Source organism: Tauraco erythrolophus, chromosome 14 (assembly GCF_009769465.1).
Source record: "Tauraco erythrolophus isolate bTauEry1 chromosome 14, bTauEry1.pri, whole genome shotgun sequence".
Classification (NCBI taxonomy): domain Eukaryota; kingdom Metazoa; phylum Chordata; class Aves; order Musophagiformes; family Musophagidae; genus Tauraco; species Tauraco erythrolophus.
Window position 1 is genome coordinate 8523126 of NC_141478.1, and position 22934 is coordinate 8546059.

The following is a 22934-nucleotide window of genomic DNA, read 5'->3' on the forward strand; positions in this document are numbered from 1 at the left end:
TAAAATGCTGTGATTTCTGCAGGATACAATGGTGCAGGATAAGCCAAGGGAGTTTATTAATTAGCATGCTTTCAGGGCTGGGAAAAAAATAATAGAAAGAAGCAACAGGGTTGCAAATACCTATAAATATGACTTACGTATTACCTGTCATGACATTTTAGCCAAGGGGAGGCTGTCATGTTAGTGCTGGGCATGGCACTCTGATAGTGAATAAAAAAATCATAAATGAGAGGGCAAGGCTTTCTCTCTCCAAAATGTGGCTATTCACAGGCATGTGCTACATTTCTCCAGGGCCTGATCCTGCGAATAATACCCAGTAGAGCACTTCTGTGTGTGAGGGCTCCTCTGGCTTCCCCAGGGATTGCTGGGAGCAGTGAGTGCTAAGCCCAGTGGTAAGTGGTTACAGGATCAGATTCATGGTGTGCCAAGCATTTTGGATAAAAAGAGCTATAAAGAAGTCACATATTATTATGTCACATTGCAAAGGTCAACTCCAGTATTTGTTCTGTCATAAGGACATGATTGAAAGGTAAAAAAATAGTGTCAGGGCACAGGGGAAAATCATTTTTTAAAAACCGCCTTCAGGGCCGAGGATACAAAATTACATCAGTGCTTAGAACTAAATTCCCATCCACACCCTGCAATTCAATTTAGCTCAGAAAGGCATAAACGTAACAAAATCACCTTTCGGTGGCACATCTTCTTATCTGCTGACATATCCCCTGGAAAATCAGCGATATCTAAACTCACTCTCCCTTGTGATTCTGGCAACAGCCAGGAGCTGCCAGAGTCCTGCTCCATCACAGATCCCAGGAGGGCTTTGTGAGATCCACTCAACTGTTTAACACGGCATAGGCATTCGCTAATGCCCGTTGCTGGGGGTGGTGGTGATGCTGAGAGGAGGCTGCGTGGTGGGACAGCTCGTCCTTCATCACCTGGCGAGAAGCATACACCTCCCCTAGCACTGGCAAAGGGAGGTTTGGGTATTTGGACCCCAGTAATTTGTCCCAGTCACGGTTACTTTGCAAATGTTTATGTCCATCTCTCTGAGCTTGCTGCCAGAGGGAAGCTATTGAGAAGTGCAGAAGCCATCACTTTCCTGCCTTAACTAATGAGAGGTCATAACTGCTCTGCATAGACAGTGTCTTTGGGTGGATTAGTTCGATCTGCTTCCAGAACAGACTCAAGCAAAGGCTCCTCAACTTTCCGGATCAACAGAGTACTTTCCTGTGCGTCAGCAGCAAAATCTCCCAGAATAATCACTTTCAATGTTTGCCCCTCTCACAGGCTTCTGCAGCTCACCTCCAGCAGCCTTGCAGCTTGCTGGTGGTGGCTTCTGCAATGTTGTGAGAGCTGGGGACCCATCGGGCTGAGCATCCCTACACAGAGGCTGTAGCGTGCAGCAAGCACAACGGAACAACGGCTGGCCTCAGTGGGGGGGAGGGAAGCGTGAGCAGAGGTGTTACCAGCCCTCATCTGGCTCACACAGCTCCCATCACACACCACGTTGGCAAACCCCAACTCCTGTGCACTGCCAGAGCATCGAACCCACACCGATCTCTCACTGCTTCTCCTCCAGGCAGGGGATGGGAGCAGCCGTGGGGCAGTGATGGTTGACATCTACTCAATCACAGCTGCAAGCACCCAACTGGTTGGACACCGAGGCTGTGTCTAGACTAGTAGATAAAAGGTGCCAGGGCTGGCACATGATGGTCCAACTGTTCAAATAGTCTGGTTTTAGACCACGCCAGTTTGACAGCGTCCAAACAACTGTTGAGAGGACAACACAAGTCAGGGATGGCCACCAGTGAGCTGTGCCAATGCCACCCTGCTCGGAAGCGTGGAGCGGTTTAGCTGCACGGAGACAAACGGTGCTGCACTCGCTGCCGTCAGAGCCAGCGGCCGGCCCATGCTGCCCACTAGTGCAGACACAGCCCGAACACCCACGACGGAAGATTGCACTGAGGACTTTTGCATTCATCCCGTGTTATCTCACCATCCAGACAAGCCCCAGAGAGTTGCTGTATTAGAAACATGTGCCATTCCCATTGCACACGAGAGCCCCTTCACTGCCAAAAGCCCTAGTCCCGACCTAGTCCCAAAGCCGCTCAACCCCACATGTCGTTTCATGCTCAAGCAGCACCAGTCCCCCGCTTCCAGCTGCCCCAGGGGTCGAGATCCACTCACTGTTGCAGCTGCCGGCGGTGCCAGTCTCTGTCGCTGCCACGCTGCGCTGAACTGGCCCTTCGGACGCGGCCCTTCCTGACAGTGAATGGGTGAAAACAAGGGAAGGAGACAAACAAAAGAGAAGGGAAGGGTGAGAGAGGGAGGGAGGGATGGGGGGAATGAAGCAAGGGGACAAGAAGGGAAAGGGTATGTCTTTAACTGAACCGTACGTCTTTCACTGGCTGCAACATCCCAACACTGCACAACCCTTGCTGCGAGGACTTGGGGCAGGTGAGACCCTCTGGCCCTAGTCACCACCACCTTGCACCCCACACCATCACCTGCACCAGTGCAGAAGCAGGGCAAGCTGGGCAAGAGTCAAGGGGGGCTCAGCCTCCTGAAACTTCTCCTTGGACTGTGAAGCTACAGTTCCTCTCCAGACAGGAGGAGTTTTAGGAGGCTTGAGCTGTTCCTCTGTATCTAGTACTTAAGCATACTGCTCCTTGCCCATTGCCAGCCCTCCTGGGCATGGTGCAGGGACCCATTTGCATCTGCCAGCAGAACAAGACTCAGGCCTGATGTGTTTACTCAAGCAAGCTGGGGCTAGCCAGAGTCAAGGGCATTGTTCACCAAATATCCCAGTGAAGCACCTCATACATCACTCTATGCTTCCCCAAAAGTCTTTGTCCCATCAGTACTGTCGCAGGTTGGGGGAGGAAGAAAAAAACTTCATCCCACAGCTTCTGATCACCTGCAAACCTGCCAGTGCTTCCAGAACTGAACCTTAGGAGGGGACAAGGGAAGCGAAATGATGGAGCAGAAAACACAGCTCTACTTTTTCCCCATGTATCAAAGTAGGAAAGAGTTGGGGAATGGGAAGGAGAAGAAGAGGCAGGGATCTCGGTGTGCAAATTAAGAGTGAATGACAAGCATAAGGTTCACTGACTTTCTAGTAAAGTGTTCATGTTCCCACCAGGACAAAAAGGAGGCAAAATACCCATCCGAAAGGGCAGTTGGTGAGCACGGTGGTTTAGGGGAAGACTTCTGGCTGTGCTACTTAATTGCTGAGGCTGACAGCTGCCCCAGGGAATACCACAAACGTGGCCTCAGGGTGTGTTCAGCTAGTCATCACCCTGGGCACCTTCCCACCCCGCACCAGAAGTGAAAATTGAGCTGCTAAATGTAGCTGACAGCTCATTCTGCTTAGGGAATTGCCCCGTGAAAGACTGACTCACCTCCCTTCCCAAAAAATTGAGGTAGGAAATGGGTGGGGGAAAGGCTTAGAAAATTGTTTCATGATGGTTGTTTAAATTGCCTCTGCTTTACAATGTTACAGTTAGGGAAAAAGAAAGGAGAGCTCTATCGCAGAAAGCCACTTCCTAAAGCCAACTGCGGCAGAGGTATGGACGTAGGAAAGAAGCTGAGCAAATGAAGTCATCCAGCAATGGAAAAAATCATCAATATAATATAGTGCAGAACAAAGCAAATTCTACCTCAAACACAGAGCTGAAAGAGAAACATCTTCCTCTGTCAGGTCTATTATCATGCATTTATTCCAATAACAAATAACTAACCCGGAGAGTAACCCGAACCTGATTTATTCTTCCGTCTAAGTAAATATGAAGAGGCAGCCGAATCTGACTGTAAAAAAACACTGATCTCATATGTTTTCCTTGTATGTATTGGGAAAAAAATAGAAGTGGAGTTTCTGCCTTGCTGCCAGGGGATGCTGGCAAAGCATTTGAGCTATAGATATTGTATCTTGTCACTAATGACTGCAGGGAACTAAAAGGGATTTGGATTTTTTAATGCTTCACATTAATTGATAATTTGGTCTCCGAATCCACAGTGGAACACAGGATTTGCTATATTGGATCAGTCTAGTGGCCCATAAAATCTGGCGTCTTGCCTCAGTGATGCTCAGAAAAATTATCATCCAGTGCCTTTGCTTATAAGGTTGCTGGCCATTTCTAGAAGGCCATACAACTGAAAGAGGAAAGGTCTTTCTGGACTGCACAGGAAGCCCTTTAAAAACCCTGAAAGGTGTTTTTAGCAGGGCTGTATTACATCTTTCTTTTTTAACACCAGGAAGAAACTCGGTAAGTACAAACATTTTCAACAGACACGATGCTGTTTTTTTCTCTTGATCACTACAGCCCGAATAGCGAGAAGGTGAACTTGTGTTTTCAGAGGGCAAATGAGCACACGACTGGGGCCAAAGGCAGGGAGATGCCTTGTACTGAGCAAAACAATATTGATGAGGCAGTGTAAAGATTTCCCCCTCTAATTCCTTTAGCAATCTTATCGTGGGTTGTCCACATAATTGGATGCGGAAGCAAAAGGTGGAATCACTTAAGTGTTCAAAGCTCAACACACAGCAAGAAAAGATTCCTGGTTTGTGTGTGTGTGCGATTTTGTGCATCGTTGCCCCTTGATTGTACATTGAACATGCTCTCTTTGACAGCCTAGCTCGAAACAGCCTGTTTATTAAAGACAGCTGCTTGCAAATAGGGGCTTTCTCTATCCAGCTGGCATGGAGAAGGAGCTCGATGTGGCTGTGAGAGAGGCAGGACTATGAAACAGGAGGGGATCAGAAGGGGAAAGCCTGTGGAAACTCTGACCATGCAGGAATCAGCAGCAAAAAAAAACAAAAAAAGAAAGGCAGTGGTTTCTTTCCATGCAAACATCTTAATTAAGGAGGATGATGAAGATATTTGCATCTTAATTTTTCTAGGAAGGTCTTCAGTTTGCCTTGAAGCAAGACGTAATTTATCCATGCCCCACTAAACTGGCTTATAATTTCTCTGCCTCCAGTTCTTTTGCTGATCATACTGAGGTTTAGGGATAGTCCCCACCTTTCCCTACTGATGTGTGATCTCATGGCTGTCCCCATGGTAAAGGAGAGTTGAGATCATGGTCCTGCAGGTGGGAAGTCAGGAGGAGGCCACTGACCAGCTGGGATGCAGTGGGGAAATGAGTCCAATAACCTAGATAAGGTGGCAAAGGAGGGTGTTACACAGCCAAGTCTCCTTCGATTTTAAGTGGCAGTGCTCCTTCCAAAGCATGAATGGTTCATTTCCATATGCTGAGGAGCTCACACCCTGTTTCTGGTCCAGCTGGGGCTAGAATAATGAAGCTTGCTGGCACATGTTTCTCTACCTTCTTCTGCTCTAGCTACAGTTTAAATCAAATCAGGCCACCTTCGTAAAACCCAGGAACCATCAGTTTCTCTGGCTTTCCCTGTACAAAATCCTTCCTTGTTTCTGGTGACATCACAGAAGAACACGTTTTGGATAGATCTCCATTATGGGAGAGTCTCTCTGGCTCAAAACTAGGCACTGTACTCTTTTCCATGTATCTCACAGCTTTCAGGCTCATGGGATGTTCAGAGTGGGGACAGCGCGAGGAAGGGAGCACATTGCATGCAGGCAGCCCCTAGCAGGTGGTTGGGAACCACACTTGGACAACACAAATTACAACAGGGGAAAAAAACAGTTTCACAGTCAAGGGGGGAAAAAACTACTCAAGGTTGGGTGGAGATGACCCTTTCTGGATCTGTTGGCTGCACCCAGGAAAAACTGAAAACGAAAGAGAGCCCTAGTTAAGTTTTATGGGAAGGAAATTGTTTTGAAGGAAAGGGCTACGGAAATCCCTGAAGGAAACTTTACTGTCTCAAGTTTTCACAGTGGAGGTGAAGAGGCGTGGGTAGTTTGGCTACATTGAGAAGCAATCCCAGCTTTCTGAACCCAACTCAGTATCTGAATTCCTGAGGAAGGTGTCACTGACCTCAGCTGGGTCCAGCATTTGACTGGTTACTCCCAGTACTCTCTCGATCTCCCAGGAAGGCAGAGATCAGCCCAGGCAACTTTTAAGAACAGTCAGTTGGGACCCTGACCTCAGTCAGAGATGCATAGGGGAGAGTATGGAAATAGAAGAGCCCACAGCATATATCCCATAATAGTCTTCCAGTCTTCAATAAAGCCACTGGCACAGGGATTTCCTGAAACAGGGGAAGTATTTTGTTTGCTAGCCTCTCTTCCACAATTCTATTCAGTCTCTTTTTCAACCCATCTCAGCTGTTGGCACCTACCATCTCCTGAGACAAGAAGTCTCACCATTTCACTACCCACTGTAGTATCTCCATTGGATCTGAACCTGCCATGAACATCACCAGGTGTTTTAGATCAGGAAATACTAAACAAACAATTCCTTCTTATTTGGCTACATCTATGACCTCCACAAATGGAAGGTCAGGAGTTAAAAACCATCAGGAAGCTAAACTGAAAGGCTTTGAACTCCCAGCTCTCTGGAGCTCAGTCCAATGACTGGGAGACATCAAAAGCCTCAATTCAAGTGTCTGGGAATGGGGCTGAGCTTTGTCTGAAAGATCGTAGGCTTGATTAGCTCTCAGTAAGAGTGTGAGGGTTTGGGTGGTTTGGGGGGAACATAGAGGGGTTAAGCGTGGAGGTCAGTGTTTGGGTGAATATCGAGACTATATTAAACAAAAAATCTGAGCCAAATGACTCACAATGCAGCAGCAACATATCCAGAGCAGAAGAAGAGGTGAGCATGGAGGTCAAGTACCATAGCAGGGAGTTTTTATTTCCCAAAAACAAACTGCTCTTTTGTGCCTGTGCTTCAAAGAAGATGTCACCAGATTGTGAGAGCTCTTCACCTGCCACATCCCTCTCATTACTGAAATGAAATAAATGGCAACAGCATGAAAACAGCAACTCAAGCAGGAGAAATACAGGTAGACAGTGAGGAAAAGGGGAGGGGGGAAACAGGGTGTGGGTGGAGGTCTTGGCAGGGTGGAGAATTAAGGCAATTACCATTTCTGAGAAAATGCCAGAAATACAACACAACCTAATTTCCCCAATTAATTCCTCTGCACTTGAGCTGTTTTGTGTGAAGGGTTCTTAATGTCTCAAACAGAAGGAAAAGGGGAAAAAAAAAAAGACTCAGCATTTGTTTTTCCCTCAGTGTAGAAATGGAGAAGTGTTGAGGAAAAATGTCTGGCTAAAACACAAGATGATGCTGTTACATCTTCCTTTCAGGAGATAAGGAACTGTGCCGCGAATTCAATTTGCAGAGGTTTTTATAGAAGCCACAGAGATATCAAAGACCAGCACATTCAATATCACACTGACTTTTCCCACACGGAGAACACACCAGGACAGGCACAGAGACACGTAATCCACGCACCCACATTGAGTGGTTCCCTCACCTCCCCCGTTTCCAGCCCTACTGCAAGTTAGGGGGAAATTGGTTCTTTTGCCCCCAAACCACCAGTCAGGGCAGTTGTGAGCCACCATGGCATGAGCCGTCCACACTTCATGGAGCACAGAGGTGTCATCTACAGGGAACGATGGCAACGAAAACATGGAAAGAAACAACAAATCAGGGGTTGGGTGATGGGACACGTGGTAAGCAGTTGCTGAGAAGGGCATATAATACTTCCAACAGCAGACATGAGCTCCTGAACATAGCAAGACTACGGCTCTGCCTGGCTGGATCCTCTCTATCAGTACTAGGGGTCTCCAGGTCACATCTTCAGGTCACTATGAGACTTTCCTGCCCTTACTTATGTAGATATGACAAAGCAAGATGTGTTCTCCGGGATCACATTTCATACAGGAGAAAATTAAAGTGCTTTTCACTTTTAGTTCTCTCCTAGTGCAAGATATATTTACAGATATGAAACCTTCCCAACACCCTGGCAGAAAGGATGGAGAGAGAGTAGCACATCATATTTTTAATCTCAGAGTGGGAGTAGAATAGACAAAAGGTGATGTTCAGCTGCTTAGCATCTGCACAGCACTTAGGTGCTGATCTTGAAAGCTCAACATGACGCTGTACCATCTACACAAGATCCTACACAACGATCAGCATGACCAGGGACTGAGCTTGCTTTCCTCCACCCATCAACACTGAAGCGGAGCCTGAGCACACTGTCCGGGTGCATGGAGCCTGGCTCACTCTATGTCTGGACCCGACTAATCCTGCCAGCGTACACCAGGTCTCCTGTAAACCCTGAGAGTGGCAGCTTTTTTTTTTTTTTTCCCTAAAGTGAGTCAGTACCATGGCCCAGACAGAAATTCAGAGGGAGCTTTCTTCCCTTCTGCCTATCGGCATTCTTTTCATGGGTGAAGGTGCAGAGCCCTAGCACACTCATTGCAGGGCTCCTTCCTGGTGCTAACAGGGCTGGGCAGCTGTTTCCCTCTGCTGGGATGGATCTCCCATGCTGTAAATGCACTGCATGAGATGGACAGCAAAGACAGCATCAGAGGATATGAAAGCGGATGAAGAATACACACGGGTATCAAGAGGCCCTGGCAGGGATGCACAAAAAAATGCTGGTGGGAGAGTACAGCTAAACCTCTGCAGAGACTTCAAAGCTGGTGGGAACAGAGCACCATTCAACAACGGTGTGATCATTTAGGGACCCTCTGCCTTGGAGATCATGGGTCAGACTAAATGTACTTTCAATGTAAGGCTTATCTATTAGTCTCATCTACCACACTGAATGAGCCTCCTGAGGAGCACGACCCAGGCAGCTGCTAAACTGAAGTGATCTATTACTTGCATGGAAACTTCACTGGAAAAATAACTGACTGTACCCAGGAGAAAGAAAACAATTTTGAACTCCAGAGGAGAAGCACTAAAGTAAGAGATGGTGTAGATGGGAGACGGTCATCAGAAAGCCACCTGACAATAGCTCCTGAAAATTATCAAGAATATGGGGGGTTTTGCTAGCCATTTTAAAAAAAGAGAAGAAAGAAAATGTTTACACAATAAATCTTCATGTTTCAGAGGAGAAGGCATCTGCCAGAGGGATCCTAGACTTTTTAAAGATGCTGTCCTAAGGCCAAAGTCATAGTAGAAATGTTGTTTTGGTTCTGGCAGTCTAAGGATGTAAGAGCCAAGGTCCATGGGAAGAGACGTTAATCTTTTATTAAACCAACCGATACTACTGAAAAAAAAAAAAAGAGCACGGAGAGGGCTCATGCGTCTAAAATTCATTGTTTTTTCCCCCTCCAACAATATCGTATGTTCTGTTAAAAGATATTACTTCTTCCTGCAACCTTGTCTCTCCCAAATCCAAACAATGCTCCAGAGTGGTGAGGACATAGAAACAGGGAACATTTTTTGTTATTATGTTCAGCTCTGTGTTGCTAGAAATAGAAATACATTTTTGAGAGCTCTTCGCAAATCCTGCATGTGTCTTTTTTTGACAAGCTGGTGTCCTCTGCCTGATGAACTGTGACCAGGAGGACACTTGGGACAGACTTCTGGGGAAGGACGGAGCTGAATCCCCTGGAGGTTTCAAGCCCAGCCCAGGATTTGGGGCAGGATGCCAGAAGGGTAAGACACAGGAGACCTGCACAGAGGCATGTCTTAATGAGGTTTAGTGCCTACATAAATCCTTCCTCTACTCGACATGTGTCTTCACTGTTGATGTCCCACCCATGTTAGGACATTACCTTGGAAGTTATTAAGAACTGTTGACTACAATTTGAGACTGTATTCTCTTCTAAAGATGAAGAAATATTGCCCTTTCCCCGGACAGCTGCCACATGATTTTGTTTTGGAATTGAATTATGCATTTTGGGGGATGAAAGGAAAATGATCTGGATTTTACCGGAGCACAAATGAGTTCAGAGCCACAGAAGGCTCTGGAAGTGACCAAACCCCAGTCTGCTGGGTGAGAGAGCAGCTGGGGGTCCTAAGCCCAGCCTCGGTGATGACCAAAGCTCTGGACAAACTCCCCCAAGCTGCCGTGACAGCCTCCATCTCCCTGGGAAGCACGGGGCAGGCACCGCGTGCCTGACTCGCTGCGGTCTCCATGCCACGCTCAGCTCGGCTGAGCCACCACGTCCCTGACCTTCAGCATCCCACCACCTGCTGTCACAGTCCTGAGTCATACCTAAAAAAATCACCTACTCACACTTTTTTTTTTTTTTTGCAAGAAAACAACAAGAGAAACGAAATCCGCCCAAATCTTTTCTCTCCAATATGGATATATTCCATCCTGCCTTCCTACAGAGACCCACACCAAAGATTGCGGAGCACGTTACACAACACATCCCAGAAATGCTTCTTCAGCATCCCCGCCTTTACTCTTCGCACAGATGCTGGTCTACTTCTCCCCTTCTCCCCAGTCCCTCCGCTTTCCTCCACTTTCTAATCAGATGCTGTTTCACCTCTCCCCACCACCTCCACCTCCACAACCATCCTCTCTCCACCCTGTCTTGTTGAAAGAAGGTTTAAAGGCAACAGCTGACAGAATCCCTCTGTGATGCGCAAGGAAAAGGACACATCTGTCTTCAGGCAGAACATGGAGAGCCTTGCTGAGGGGAAACAAGCCTCTCTGCTGCTTTTGTTACGCAAATGTTTGTTTTCTGTATCCAAATGTGTAACAGGAAATTAAGCAGTTCACCTTTGTTACAGCACTTTTGCATCCCACAAATGCAGGAGCCAGATGGTGTTCTTTCTTTGTTTTAAAAGATTAAAAATGGGGAAGAAAGGAAATGGCTAGGAGCTAAACCTCAGCCTGGCACACACTCACATAGCCACATGCCCGTTATCTGTGCTTGTGGGGCCTGGGCAGGAGCAAACACCGGGACCCAGAGGGCTGAAATGAGTCTGCTCACAGAGAGCTCCAGACCTGTCACTTTGTGTCAGCTTCAAGGTGGAATCCTTCACCGTGTCCCCAGAAAATGACATATTACAGTATTCTCCCTGGGCTGCAGCTTGGACATACCAAGAAATGTTTTCAAGAGGTAATCTGAAGGTCCAGGTCCTACCTCTGGGAAAGGCAGGCTGTCGAGAGGGGAGAGCTGCTCTGCACAAACACTGACAATCAAGCTTGGGAATTTCACCAGGCAGGTTGTAGATGTGACCAGGGACAGCACCAAAGAGTTTCAAAGTTCAACACATCTCCACCCTCCATAGGTGAGACCCACGAGCATTTTGGTTCTCACCCTTGAGCTCATTTGCTCTCTATCTGCATCCGTTCAAAAGCCTCCACTTGGGGTATCTTGGTGGATTTTGTGGTGGGTCTGTGAATTTGAAAGGATTATCTCAGGAACCTTAAAGAGCCAGTTTTCATGCAAAGGATGTCAGGAATTAAAATAGTGAGGAAGACAAGAGCACAAGTGCACAACTGTTGTAAAGCCAAATTGTTTTTCTTGCCTCTGTTTGCAGGAGAAAGTGAATACTGCTTCTTACCAGAGTTAAAGTCAAGTCTAATGCAGTCAATTCACATGAGCCCCAGGTGGCTTCATTAGTGTCACGAGCAGGTTTCTGTTCAAAGGGTTGACTACACTTGTTCGTAGGGAACTTAGAAGCACAGGTTGCCACATAGAAACCAAATAGATTTCACAGTCCAGAGCACAGATCACACCAGTTCCTGCAGAAGATGAATGCAGCAGTTCTGTGCAAAGGCAGAGGCAGAGGAGAGGACAGGTACGAGATAGTGGTGGATGGAGAAGGACAGAGGCTGTCACGTAACCGTGAGTGCACCAGAAGGGCAGATATTGAGATCAGCTCCATGTAGTCTCCTGGTAAACATGTCCCACAAGGTGGTGATTAGAGAGGGAGCTTGAGAAATGAAACTATGCTGGGAGGAGTGTGACTGGGCTGTGGCTTGAGGAGGGATGAAGGACACTTGGCCCCTGGACTTCTGCTGTTTGCTGGGGGGAAATGGGCTTGGATGGGCTTCCCAGCTCTGCCACCAAATCCTGCTTTGGCCTTGTTCGAGTCACGTAAACCCTCTGCCCCTCACATCACCAATGTAAATATGGGCAATCAGAACCTGATTTTGCTAGGACTCTTCTTTAGAAAAGGTTTCCATGCATGCAGAGCATGGATGTACTGATCAAAATTTTTTAAAGTACCAAAAGTCAGTCAAAACAGAGAAAGGAAAAGCAACTAAGAACAAAAGGCTGTGTGATCTGAAGCTCAGCTCTTGTTATGGCAAACAGGTGATAACTAGTCATTGCTTTGGTCATGCTCGGCAATTTGCGTTAGCAGAGAAAAGTCCACTAAAAAGCCTTACGACACTGCACGAGATAGCATGGAGCAATCCTCAGCAAAGCATTTTGCACAGACAGAATAAAGTCTACAGGACACCACCACAGAGAAGACAAAAAATCCCATGACAAACTGGCCTGCAGAGATCATCTCAATTTTCTGGGGGCCCTCCCAACCTTCACATGTCAACAGCTGCCAATTCTCCCATTGCATAGAAAGCTCTCGGTGCTGCAGGAACACATGCTCAGCTGGGATTGTCTCAAGCGATGCGACACTGGCTGTGGTTGGGGTTAGTCTAACATGGCTGAAGGAAAGGAGGCAGGCAAGAATGTGGGTAATTGCATGGGCTGCTTCTCATCGTCCCCTGGGCTCTTCTCTTTCCTGCTTGCTCCTTCCTGAAGTTTCAGCAGTGATGGGACTGTAGCCACCTCTCTTCCCTCATCACTGCCCAGTAACTGCACTGAGACCTTTTCCCAACATGGGCTTTTGTGCTGCACAGTGAAATTGGTTCCCTCACTGGTGGATTAAACTTAGTGATGAGACAATGTCCTGGGCTTGGAGAGCTGACATGTCTCAGCAGAAATCTGATCACCTTTTTTCTCCTTCTCAACACAGTTAACTCCACTTGGCAACTGCCTATCACATAAAGCAAACCTTCTGAATCAGATCAAGACTATAGGTCAACAGTCCTTTCTCAGGTAGCTGAGAGAAATCATCCTGAAAGCCAAACATCCATGTTTAACCAGAAATAAACCAGCCTTAGTCCAAGCATCAGGCTAGAAACCTCTCCTCCTTAGCCTGAACAGCCCTTCCCTGCTGGTGGATGGCCCAAAGACAAATGCCTACTCCAGCATGTTTCAAACACTTTGCACATCACAGCTTCTCCTGTAGCTGGGGCAGGGTGACAAATACACTGTCCCTCCTGGGAAGCTGCCATCCCAGGCAAGTAGGGCAGTGCAGACAGGTACAAAGGGAGCGTGCAAGACAAGGGGACAGTGAGAGCACAAATCACAGAAAAAAAGCCTGGGAAGGCATTCCTGACTCATTGAGTCCCTCCTCAGAGACAAGTGCAGGATTAGCCTCTGCACTAAACCCAGGCATTTTTATCTAGTGGCTTCCTGAACTTCTTTAATGACAGGCCCCCAACAACCCACCTCTCGCAAAACATTCCATTGTCTGAATGATGACCCTGTTGGAAAACAGTATTTTGAGGTCGAACCTAAATTGCCTATTATTTCCTCTTCCATATTTTATGCACTTATCAGTCAGTCTTTCAGGTGCCTTTTCTCTAGGTCCCTGTATTAAGTTTCTCTAATCTAACACCAGAGGTCACAGCCTGTAGTCTCTGTCATCTCTTTGGATTCGCTTTAATTTATCAATGTCTTCAAAAAAGAGGGAGAAAAATAAAAAGGAAGCAAGAATGGGATGAGGTCAGAGCCATCCCAAAGCATGTGACTGTGTGCTAGGGTATCACAGAGAGCTCTGCGTGTAGACATCTGCATGGATGTCTGAACTACGAGCATGGCCAGGACAGAAAGGAGTAAGGACAGAGGTTCAAGGATGCCTGATTGACATCTGTGCACATGTTTCAAGGAGGGAATAACCAAGCGAGTGAGCCCAAGAGCTCCAAAAACCGATTTACTGTAACATTTCCTAGTCTCCCTTTTCTCTGAGCATCAGACTGCCGCTGGAGCTGCCTTACCCTGTAGTAATCAGTGCTGTAGACATCTCTGGACATCCCAAAGTCTCCAATCTTCACCAGCAGGTTGGCTCCGACCAAGCAGTTCCTGGTGGCCAGGTCTCTATGGACAAAGTGCTGGGAGGCAAGGTACACCATTCCAGAGGCGATCTGGCTAGCGATGTGGAGCATCTGGGATAGCCCTAGCTCCCCTTTGGCTTGTCGAGGCTGCCCATCCACGAGGATCATAGCATCTGGGCCATGTGCCCTATAGGGAGGAAGAAGCAAAAAGCATAGAGTTGGGTCTCAAAAGTGACCAGGAGATAGGAATCCCACACGGTCGCTGTCCCTGCTGCAGTGGGGACTAGCCCCCAGCTCTGCACTGTGAGGATGTACACACAGCTCCAGTGGAAAGAAAAAAAGAAAAGCTTAAGAGAACAGAAGGAGGGGGAACATTTGGTGGGTGAGTGGGTGCCATACATTCTTCTGCTATCCTCACTCTGCTAAAAGCAACCTCTTACAGCCACAGCTGGAGACAGACTACGAGGACAGAGGGACCATTGACTTGATGCAACAGGGACATTTTTCTCTAGCAAGACCTGTGCAAAACTAATGAGCGTCTGAATATTTACATGTTTGCTCCAGTTAATTCTTACACCTTGGAAACCTTCCCAGAGGTAGAGATATCACCCCCTTTTCTTCCACAGCCATCAGATTCTTGCTACCTAGTCTCTTCATTAATCCCAAACGGTCTCCTCTATTTCCTCCAAACACCATACCACCCAACAACCGCCCCTGATCGATATCAATACAGCCAGAGATCACAGAAAAGGTTTCAGAGGAACACCAGCAGCCTCATCCCCAGAAAATACCTTTTATACCCTAAGCTGTCCCAGAGGTAACACAGGTTCTGTGAGCTGCGAAGGCACAAGCAGAGGTGCAAAGGTTAGACCTGGATGTCAGCAGATGCAAAGAACGTCCTGGGCAACAAAAGGAAATATTTTGCTGAACCAAGTGCATTGTAAATGTAGGACTGAAGGTCAGTCTCATTCCTGTCCTGTCCCCTTTTTAGTCCCCTCCCTTGCTGTGTACAAGCCCGTCTGCCGTCCTCCCTCTGTGATGTCTTTTCCCCTGCTAGAGCTCACCCTGCGGTAGCCTGTGTGAGGGTGGAATAACAAAAGCCCTCATATTTAGGGAAAAGCAAAAGATTTTGCTGTGACCTTCCTCCTTGTGACTAAGATACAGTACAGCATGTCGTCCAAGGCTTTCATACTGTTCTCTTTGAAATGATTCTTGGCGTTTCACCCCTGTCATCAGCAGTAACCCCACAGAGAGCCATCAAATCCAAATTGCACGCGCAGAGCTTTCCCTCCTTCTTGACATGGGACTGAACAACCCACAACAAGATCCAAACTGTTTCCCTCCTTTGTCTCTGTTCCCTAATTGCTCTCTTTGGCTTGAAAGTGCACCAAGGGATTAGCATCCAGGCATTTGGGGTTCAATCAATAGTTTTTCAAATGCCTTTGTCTTCAGCTACCTCCTGCTGCCCTTCCACTTGGAACATGGCTCTGAAAGTCCCCTCCTGGTAGAAAGGACAGCTGGAAGAGGAGAGGAACTCCACAAATGAGTGCTGAGGAGCTAGGATTGGTTTTGGGGAGCCACGTGTGGGTGATGCTGCAGCGAAGGTGGGATGAACTGGCTGGGAGCAGCACTGCAGGCAGCAGGGCTGGAGCTGCCAGAGGCATCTCAGAGGCTTGTGGGCATGGTGGGAGCAGCACCACACTGGAAGAACTGCTGAGGGCAAGGAGGAGCTGCAGAAGAATGTCTGCAGAAATGACTACTTGATGTCTTATTTAAACAGCCCACAGACAAGTTTACCCCAGGAAATTACCTGGTGGTGACAACAGATGTCGACAGCAGGTGAAGCTGAGCCAGGACTGAGCAAGTTAGCTAAAAACAACAAAGCAGGACAAACAATAGCTTCTAAAACTGTGCTGGACAGTTTGCACGAGTCATGCCTTGCAGTTATACCATATTTATCTGCAACTGATACCTGTTGTCATCAAAGGTAAACATTCCCAGGTGAGAGGTGAAGGACATATTACCAGCTCATTACTGCCACCTTTTCCAGATAAATAATGGCCCCCAAAGAGATGTCTGTGAAGGAACAGGTGATGTTTAAGCAATGGGCAGTCAACGCCTTTATTTCACTGGTTCTTTGTACGTGCTATTGTATAGGACACATCTAGGTATGTCCTGTATAGTGTATATACCCCCCTCCCTCCCTCCCACATGGTTACGGTCCAGGAGAAAGAAGTATCAATGCATACACGAGGTTAACAGGAGGGATATCAGCACATTGAGTTGTGTCAAGAAGCCTGCAGAGAACATGAGAGGGCTATGCCCATCTCTGCTTGAAGAACAGGCTTAATTCAGCTTTACAGAAAGGCCATAAGATTGTATGGATCCCCTGTTAAAGAACTGTTGGGATTTTTTTTCTATTATGGGGTGATGGAGGCTTTTGTCAACATGGGGAAGAAAATCAACCCTTTGGCTTCCTCTGCTGAAACACCTCTTTCTGTCCGAAGACAGACTGACTGTGGGGCTGCTCCACTGGAAGGACTGACACAAAACCATCAGAACTATGCGACTTTTCTAACTAAATCTATTGCCTTTCCAAGTTAACAGCAAGTAGTAACAACTTACTATAGACCACAAAGAGGGTTTGTAACGGCAGCATGTAAACAACCCCACATCAAACTTTCTGCTGCAGCAGACAGAAAACAAAAGCTAGAAAACCAGTGACAGAAGGGAAGGGAGGAAGCGATGGAGATATTCGGTGATCAGAGAGGGAAGGTGGTCGCTGCAGACCCCGGAGCAGCAGGTCTGTGTGCTGGGGAGTGCCCAGCCTTGCCACACACACACCGCGCTGGCAGTGTACACTCCAGCCCCTGTGTACACCAGCCCAAGGGATGCCCAGCTCCCAGGAGAGCAATGCCTGTATTTCTCCACAGCAGGATCTTTTCACTACACGTTTTCTATCAGCCAGGACACCTTGATTGCAGCCTCCCCTGGTGCAGACAGCAGGGTAAGTTGCTGCACCCTTGGCAATGGTCTGACATGCCAGAACCCTGGGAGGCATGCAGAGCCATCCCATACCTGCCACTGCTAGCTCAATCGGTAGGTGTTGGACCTGGCACTTCCCCTTGCCACACCAGCTAATTTTACAGACCAGTAAAATTTTCTCTCATCTCTTGGAAGCCCACAAAGGTGTAGCAACACTTAGGGAAATGTATTTATTGTGCTTTTCTCTAGGAAACTCGGTCTAAAGTGAGCCTCTTCCATTTTACTGCTTTTCCAATTTCTGCAGTTAAACTGGGGAAAGTCTATCTGAGTGTCTCTTACAGACTCCCAGCGTCTCTGGCCTCCAGTGCCTGGGAACAACCGTCTCCTACTGTGGACTGGGTGAATCATGCCACAATAAAAACTGCTACTTGCTGAGGGATGCCAGGCTCTCCTGCACCACCAACCCTCTCTGACTCCCCTGCAGCCCCCATCCCCCCGAGTTTCCCACCAGCAGATATCTGACCTGACAAACAAAGCCCAAGACTCTCTTTCCATACACCTCTTTAGGTGTTTTGAGCTCCTGTTTGCCAAGTATAAGCTCCCTTGTCCCAAAAGCCAGCTTCCTTTGGGACACAAAGAGATTTCATTGCCTATCACACACCACATGCAGAGAAGGGAGCTCGTAGCTGCTTGTTCCACAGCTGCATGAGAAGAAAAAGCTGGCAGCTAAACGCAGCTGGAAGATGAGAGGCTGCAATCCCAGGGACCACACATCTGGAAAGTTTCTTTTCCTTCATAAAGGCCAAAGATAATACACCAACGAGCTTTCTTCTTCAGTGGCACCGGGACCGGCCCTGGCCTCCCAGGACATGAGTGTTTCTCAGACATATCCAAGGGCAGGGTTGGGATGTGGGAATGAGTGGGTGCATGGCTTCAGCACGATATCAGCCTTAGGACCACACTGTTGTGTGAAGCAATTCCACGAGGCATTGGCAGTGGGCATGAGACATCCCTCTGGGACAGCGAGAGAGTCTGTTTTGGACTATGCTGTCTGGTAGGTCAATTAGAGCAATGAAGGAGCCTATGCCTCAGCTGTAATGACCTCCTCTACAGAGAATAAGGTTGCTGGTTCTGCCAGGAAAAAGGATGGGTCAATTTTCTGCTCTTCCTTGTGAATCGCTTCAAGAACGTGGTCTCTCATGCTCTTTTTTTAGGTTGCTTTCCTCCAGCCACAAGGCTGAGACACTGTCCTTAACGCTGCATCTCCAATCTGCGCTAAAACACTATTTCAGCCCAGTGCATGGCTTTGTGTTGTAGGCAGAGTTCAACCTGCTGCTGCTGGGAGGTTGCTGAGTCCCTGCAAGACCATGTACCATGAGAGTCCCAGAGTAACCAAGGCTGCTCCCATTTGAATGTACTAGTGTAGCATCAGCCTTCCCTTGTCCTGCCTGGTCAAGGATGTCATCTACCCCGAGCCTGAGACAGGGACTGAGCTATAAAATCGTATTCCATCTACCCACAACTATGCCAAAATGAGGAGGAAAACCAATGCAGAGATGTTCCCAGCTCAGCCATTGCCTTGCGAATGGCCCAGGGAGCTGCAGACAGGTTGGGTCTGCTTGGCAGGGGAAAGAAGAAACCTTTGAGGTTCTTCTCCATAGCTCCTCTGGTGTAGGTGATTGCTCAGAACTGAAAACCTCAGGGAAAGACCTGTGTTTCCTGGTCAGAAACAGACTGTGATGGTGGAAAAATAATCACCGTGTGTACCTCAACCCCAGACCCAGACCTGCTGTGCTCAAGTTTCTTATTCCCGCTGCAATCATGTTCACACTTAGCAGTCAAAACAGGAAAATATCAAGGGTCCAATTTTCTAAATACTGGGAAATAAAACTACTAATTATTTCAAGAGGTAAGTACCACTCCACTTGCATGCAGGTTTCAGAGCATAATTTCTGTACCGTGGGAGAACAGCACCACAAACATCCTCCCACCGTTGCTCCCTGCCCCTCACTGCTGGCAGATTCAGGGCACACAAATAATCTGCCTTACGCTGATGAAATGGTGGAATGATGACTGGGGCGGGGCTCCAGCAATTTGCATCTCTCTAGAGTCAGAGAAGGCAATTACGGCACTTCGGCAGGCCTTGCCTTGCTTCTTGAGTAGCGTGGTGCCACAGGTTAGGATAGTCTGTACCTCAGTCAGCGTCTCTGTCTGATGAGGCTTAGGGAACAAGGATGAGGGATGGACTTCACAGGCGCTGCCTGAGGCCCCTCCAGCGTTTCTCGTCTCTTTTCTGAAGATAGGAATGAGAACTAGAGATCAGTAGATGCCCAGGATATCCATCGGACCAGGGACTCCAGCAAGTTTCTCAAAGGAATATTTTGGTTCTGGTGCTATTGAACCAGGAGCTGGGTGACATGGGGAATGATGGCTAGTGGCCTTCTTGCTTCAGCAGGGCATGTCTTTGCTGAGTGGATGGGACTTGAAGCTGCGGAGAGCCATGGCTTTACGTCTTATGGGCGGAGTGGGATTGCAGCCATGCTCCCTGTAGCTTCAAACTTGCTGGGATGGGAGATGATAAGTCTGGTTTCCATAGCTCACAGGGACCACCCCTGGGACTACCTAAGAGGAAGTTTTGGGGTAGGGTTAATAAAGCACCAAATCTGGTGAGGACCATCATCTCCTACAAGCTGTCCTTGGAACAATCAGCTCTCGTTACCCAGCCCACCAGCATCCACACAGCAGCGGTGTCACTGGTGCAGCACAGATCTGTAAGAAGCCACCCCAGTGCCGCAGAGCATCTGTACAGCATCTCCCGCACCCTCCTTCGCACGTACCTCAGGAACTTGTTCAGGTCCCCGTGCTTCATGTACTCAAAGACCATGATGAGTGGGTCGCCATCACCGCACACACCGTAAAACTTGACGATGTGCTCGTGCTGCAGGTTGGTGAGCAGCTCTGCCTCCCTCTGGAAATCCTTGCGGGCTGCCAAGGTGGGGTCCTTCAGCGCCTGAAAGAAGGGGCACAGATACGCACAGGGTGGGCTCAGGCAGGGGCAAAAGCCAGAGCAAACGGTTCACAGTATTACAGAGGAGCTGATGAGGAAGGGAGGGGAGAGGAACCGCTGCCGCCGGCCCAGTCGCACTGGGAGGGCTGGCAGGAGATGCCAGCGGCACCACCTCGGCATTTTGTTAATGTGGTTACTGGCCCAGCAGGATCCCCAACTCATTTCCCAGCCAGCAGCAAAAATGCCTCAGAGGGTAATAGCTTCCAATTATTCCCAGCTTGGGCAGGATTTGTACTGGTGACCTAGGGGTGAATGGCTTCATATCTCATTATTATTAAATTCCTTAGCCAGCCAGTCCTTGCTATCTGTCTTTTATTTTGAAATAGCTGACTACACCACCTTTATTCAGAAGACAGATTTGCCTGGCTGTGCACTTATTGTGTGGATTTTTCAAACTGCCTCTGAAGAAGGACACTGTCAAGTCTTTTCTCATAATTTTTAAAATCGTGTTTTTATTCCCTGCTGTTTATAACGGCTCCCCTGGCAGGCTGATGCTGAAATTGGTATCCTTATCGAGAATATCTCATCTTCCACCTTTGAGCGCTGCCATCGCGGGGCAGCCTGCAGGCTCCCCGCTGGCTACACCAGCCCGATGTTGCAGGGTGACCATGAAGATGTTGCTGCGGGTGCAGTCGGTGATCGGGATGGTTCCTCGGGGTCAGAAGCTGGCTTGTCCCTGTTTTATTGTGCAGTTGCATCAGAGTGTTGTCATCTCATGGTACCAAGGGAGGGCACTTAGTAAAAAAGTTGAAGTCCAGAACGTTTGACAAGATGGGATGGCCAGGAGAATCAACACGGTCTTTGCAAACATTTAAGGAAATGAAGAGGCAATTCTGGTTCTGAGTTGCTGGGTCTCAGTTATATTCTTCCCCTCTTCCATATGCCAGGACTGTTGAGTACCGGTTCTGACTTTAACCGTGCAGTCTAAAGGGAGTCAAAAAGGCTTCAAGGCAACTTGTTCTGGTTATCCCCAGACTTGATCTGATGTGCACCAGTTCCCTCTCAGTGGTGGGGAATGCTGGGTAGATGTCTCCTTACCTATACACAAATACACCTGCCTCATTTTCCCCATGCTGTGGATCTCCTCACGCTGACAGGAGAGGTGGCACCAACAGGTGCAGGCTCCAATTTATGTGCGAAAAGGGATGTTAAGCATCAGAAAGCTGTGCGTAGAGGAAGGGGTCAAAGATGCTGCTAATGCACCTCCAGCTGGTCCATGGCACTGCTGGGTGCGATGCCACAAACGCCAAAGTAGTGAGTCCTCCAGAGTAGCTGCTTTTCCCCTTGGAGCAAACCTCTTGTGAAGTTTTTACCCAAGCCTTAGGACATTGCCTCACCTCCTTCTTCTGCCCCTAGACTGACAGTCACATGACATAATTTTATTTTAATTCTATGTCCTCTGGGATAGCTTGACTAAAGATATTTAGATGGATGTTAGTTATGCTGTGCAGATGGCAAAGCATCCATCCTTATCTCAGGCACCCACCCAATTACTTTTAGTCATTTAATAGCTTCATAATGTTGATGCTACCCTTTTTTTCCCCAGGAAAACAGTCCCCTCCTCCATCACTTTTTTTCTCCCTCTTTTCCTGTAGTTGCATGTAATATTTCAAGCTGCAGTGTTTAGGTTTTCTCTCCTTCACACGCTATCATTCCTGCAAGGTGTTAGGACTGTAACTTTGTAGATATCACATACTAAAAAAAAAGATATTAAAAAAAAACGGTTTTACTAAGGTGGCACAGCCAAGCATTTCGAAGTGATGGAAACAGGAACTGGAAGTGGTGGAACAGGGAGAGAAGATTAGGATCAGAGGAGGAGAAGGGATGTCTCACCGAAACCACTGAAATGCCTCTCCTGGGAAGGTTTGGGGTGGATTGTGTTTGCGCCTTCATCACACAATTCCTACGTGACATCTGGGGAGTCACTCAGCACCTAGAGGTTGCAGCTGTTGTCATGAATTGTCAGTTGTTCCACTATTACCTGGGAAATCTCCTCTCACGCAGCACCAGGGCCAGGTCTGCACAAGCTCCGTGCCTTTACTGCAGGAGCAGGGGTCAACGTGGGTCTGGTACCTGCCATCCACGGTGCTGGAAAGGCAGGTCAGTAACTCTGCACTCCACCTAAGCAGATCCTTCCAGCTCAGTTTTCCTGCTTCTCCATCTGCCCTCTGCAAAACGGGCATGACACAACCCCAGCGCGGTGCTGGGAGGCTGTGAGAAGGAGCACGCGCGCATCTAGGGAGCTCTCAGACACGGGAGTGATCCTCACAGTGAAGCATTTCCATAGAGAAATGAAAAACACGTGTTCAGAGGACACGTCCTGAATACCAGCCCCTGCAGCATTTCTAGTACTTGACTTTGTAACCTCAACACTCTCCGCTGAATATAGTTTTTGTACATTTCTGAGGATGTTTTTCGAAGCAAGCTGAATAAAACAGGAAGCTTGTCCATGCCATCACATCAAAATTCAGCTTATCTGCGGGGCTGCAATCTTTAGATCTGCTGAAAATCTGAGTCCACTTAACCAACTGAGTAACACAGCCACCTTTTTTTGGCCCTGGGAGGGAGTCCCTGAGGGCACAGCACAAACAGGCTCCGGGCTGTGGACTCAGTTGCCTTAACCAGTGTGCCCTACTGCTGCCCTGAGCTGCAGTGACCATGGAGGCAGTTCTCAGCCTCCGTTGGGAGCATGAGATCTTCAGGAAATGCAGCCAAATCTCAACTTAATATGTAAAGCCTTTTTTTTTTCTTTCCTTCCCCCTCTCCCAGACTTATAATGTGGCCCAAATTAGAGGGATTTTTCCCAGCCTCCCCAAAGCTGGCAAGAAGCCAGATTTCAAGGCCCTGCTCCGAAGCTGGATCTGTATGATCTTGCAGGATGAAAGGCACTCTGGAGATGTAAGCTCATAGTAGCAATTAACA

The 22934-nt window shown here is 48.0% G+C and overlaps 1 protein-coding gene across 5 annotated transcripts in view; it reads right to left on the minus strand.

The window, feature by feature from the left end:
- The window catches only part of NTRK3 (neurotrophic receptor tyrosine kinase 3), a 209968-nt gene that overhangs the window by 18726 nt on the left and 168308 nt on the right, over positions 1-22934 (minus strand). For 3 of the 5 annotated variants that reach the window (XM_086619990.1, XM_086619989.1, XM_086619988.1), the window contains 2 exons: positions 19783-19955; positions 13904-14147 (listed from right to left, as the gene is read on the minus strand). In XM_086619990.1, the coding sequence (XP_086476116.1) occupies positions 13904-14147; positions 19783-19955 (417 nt within the window). Of the gene's footprint in view, positions 1-2187; positions 2263-3729; positions 3736-13903; positions 14148-19782; positions 19956-22934 lie in introns of all 5 variants that reach the window. The other 2 variants (XM_086619986.1, XM_086619987.1) reach the window with 2 other exon arrangements.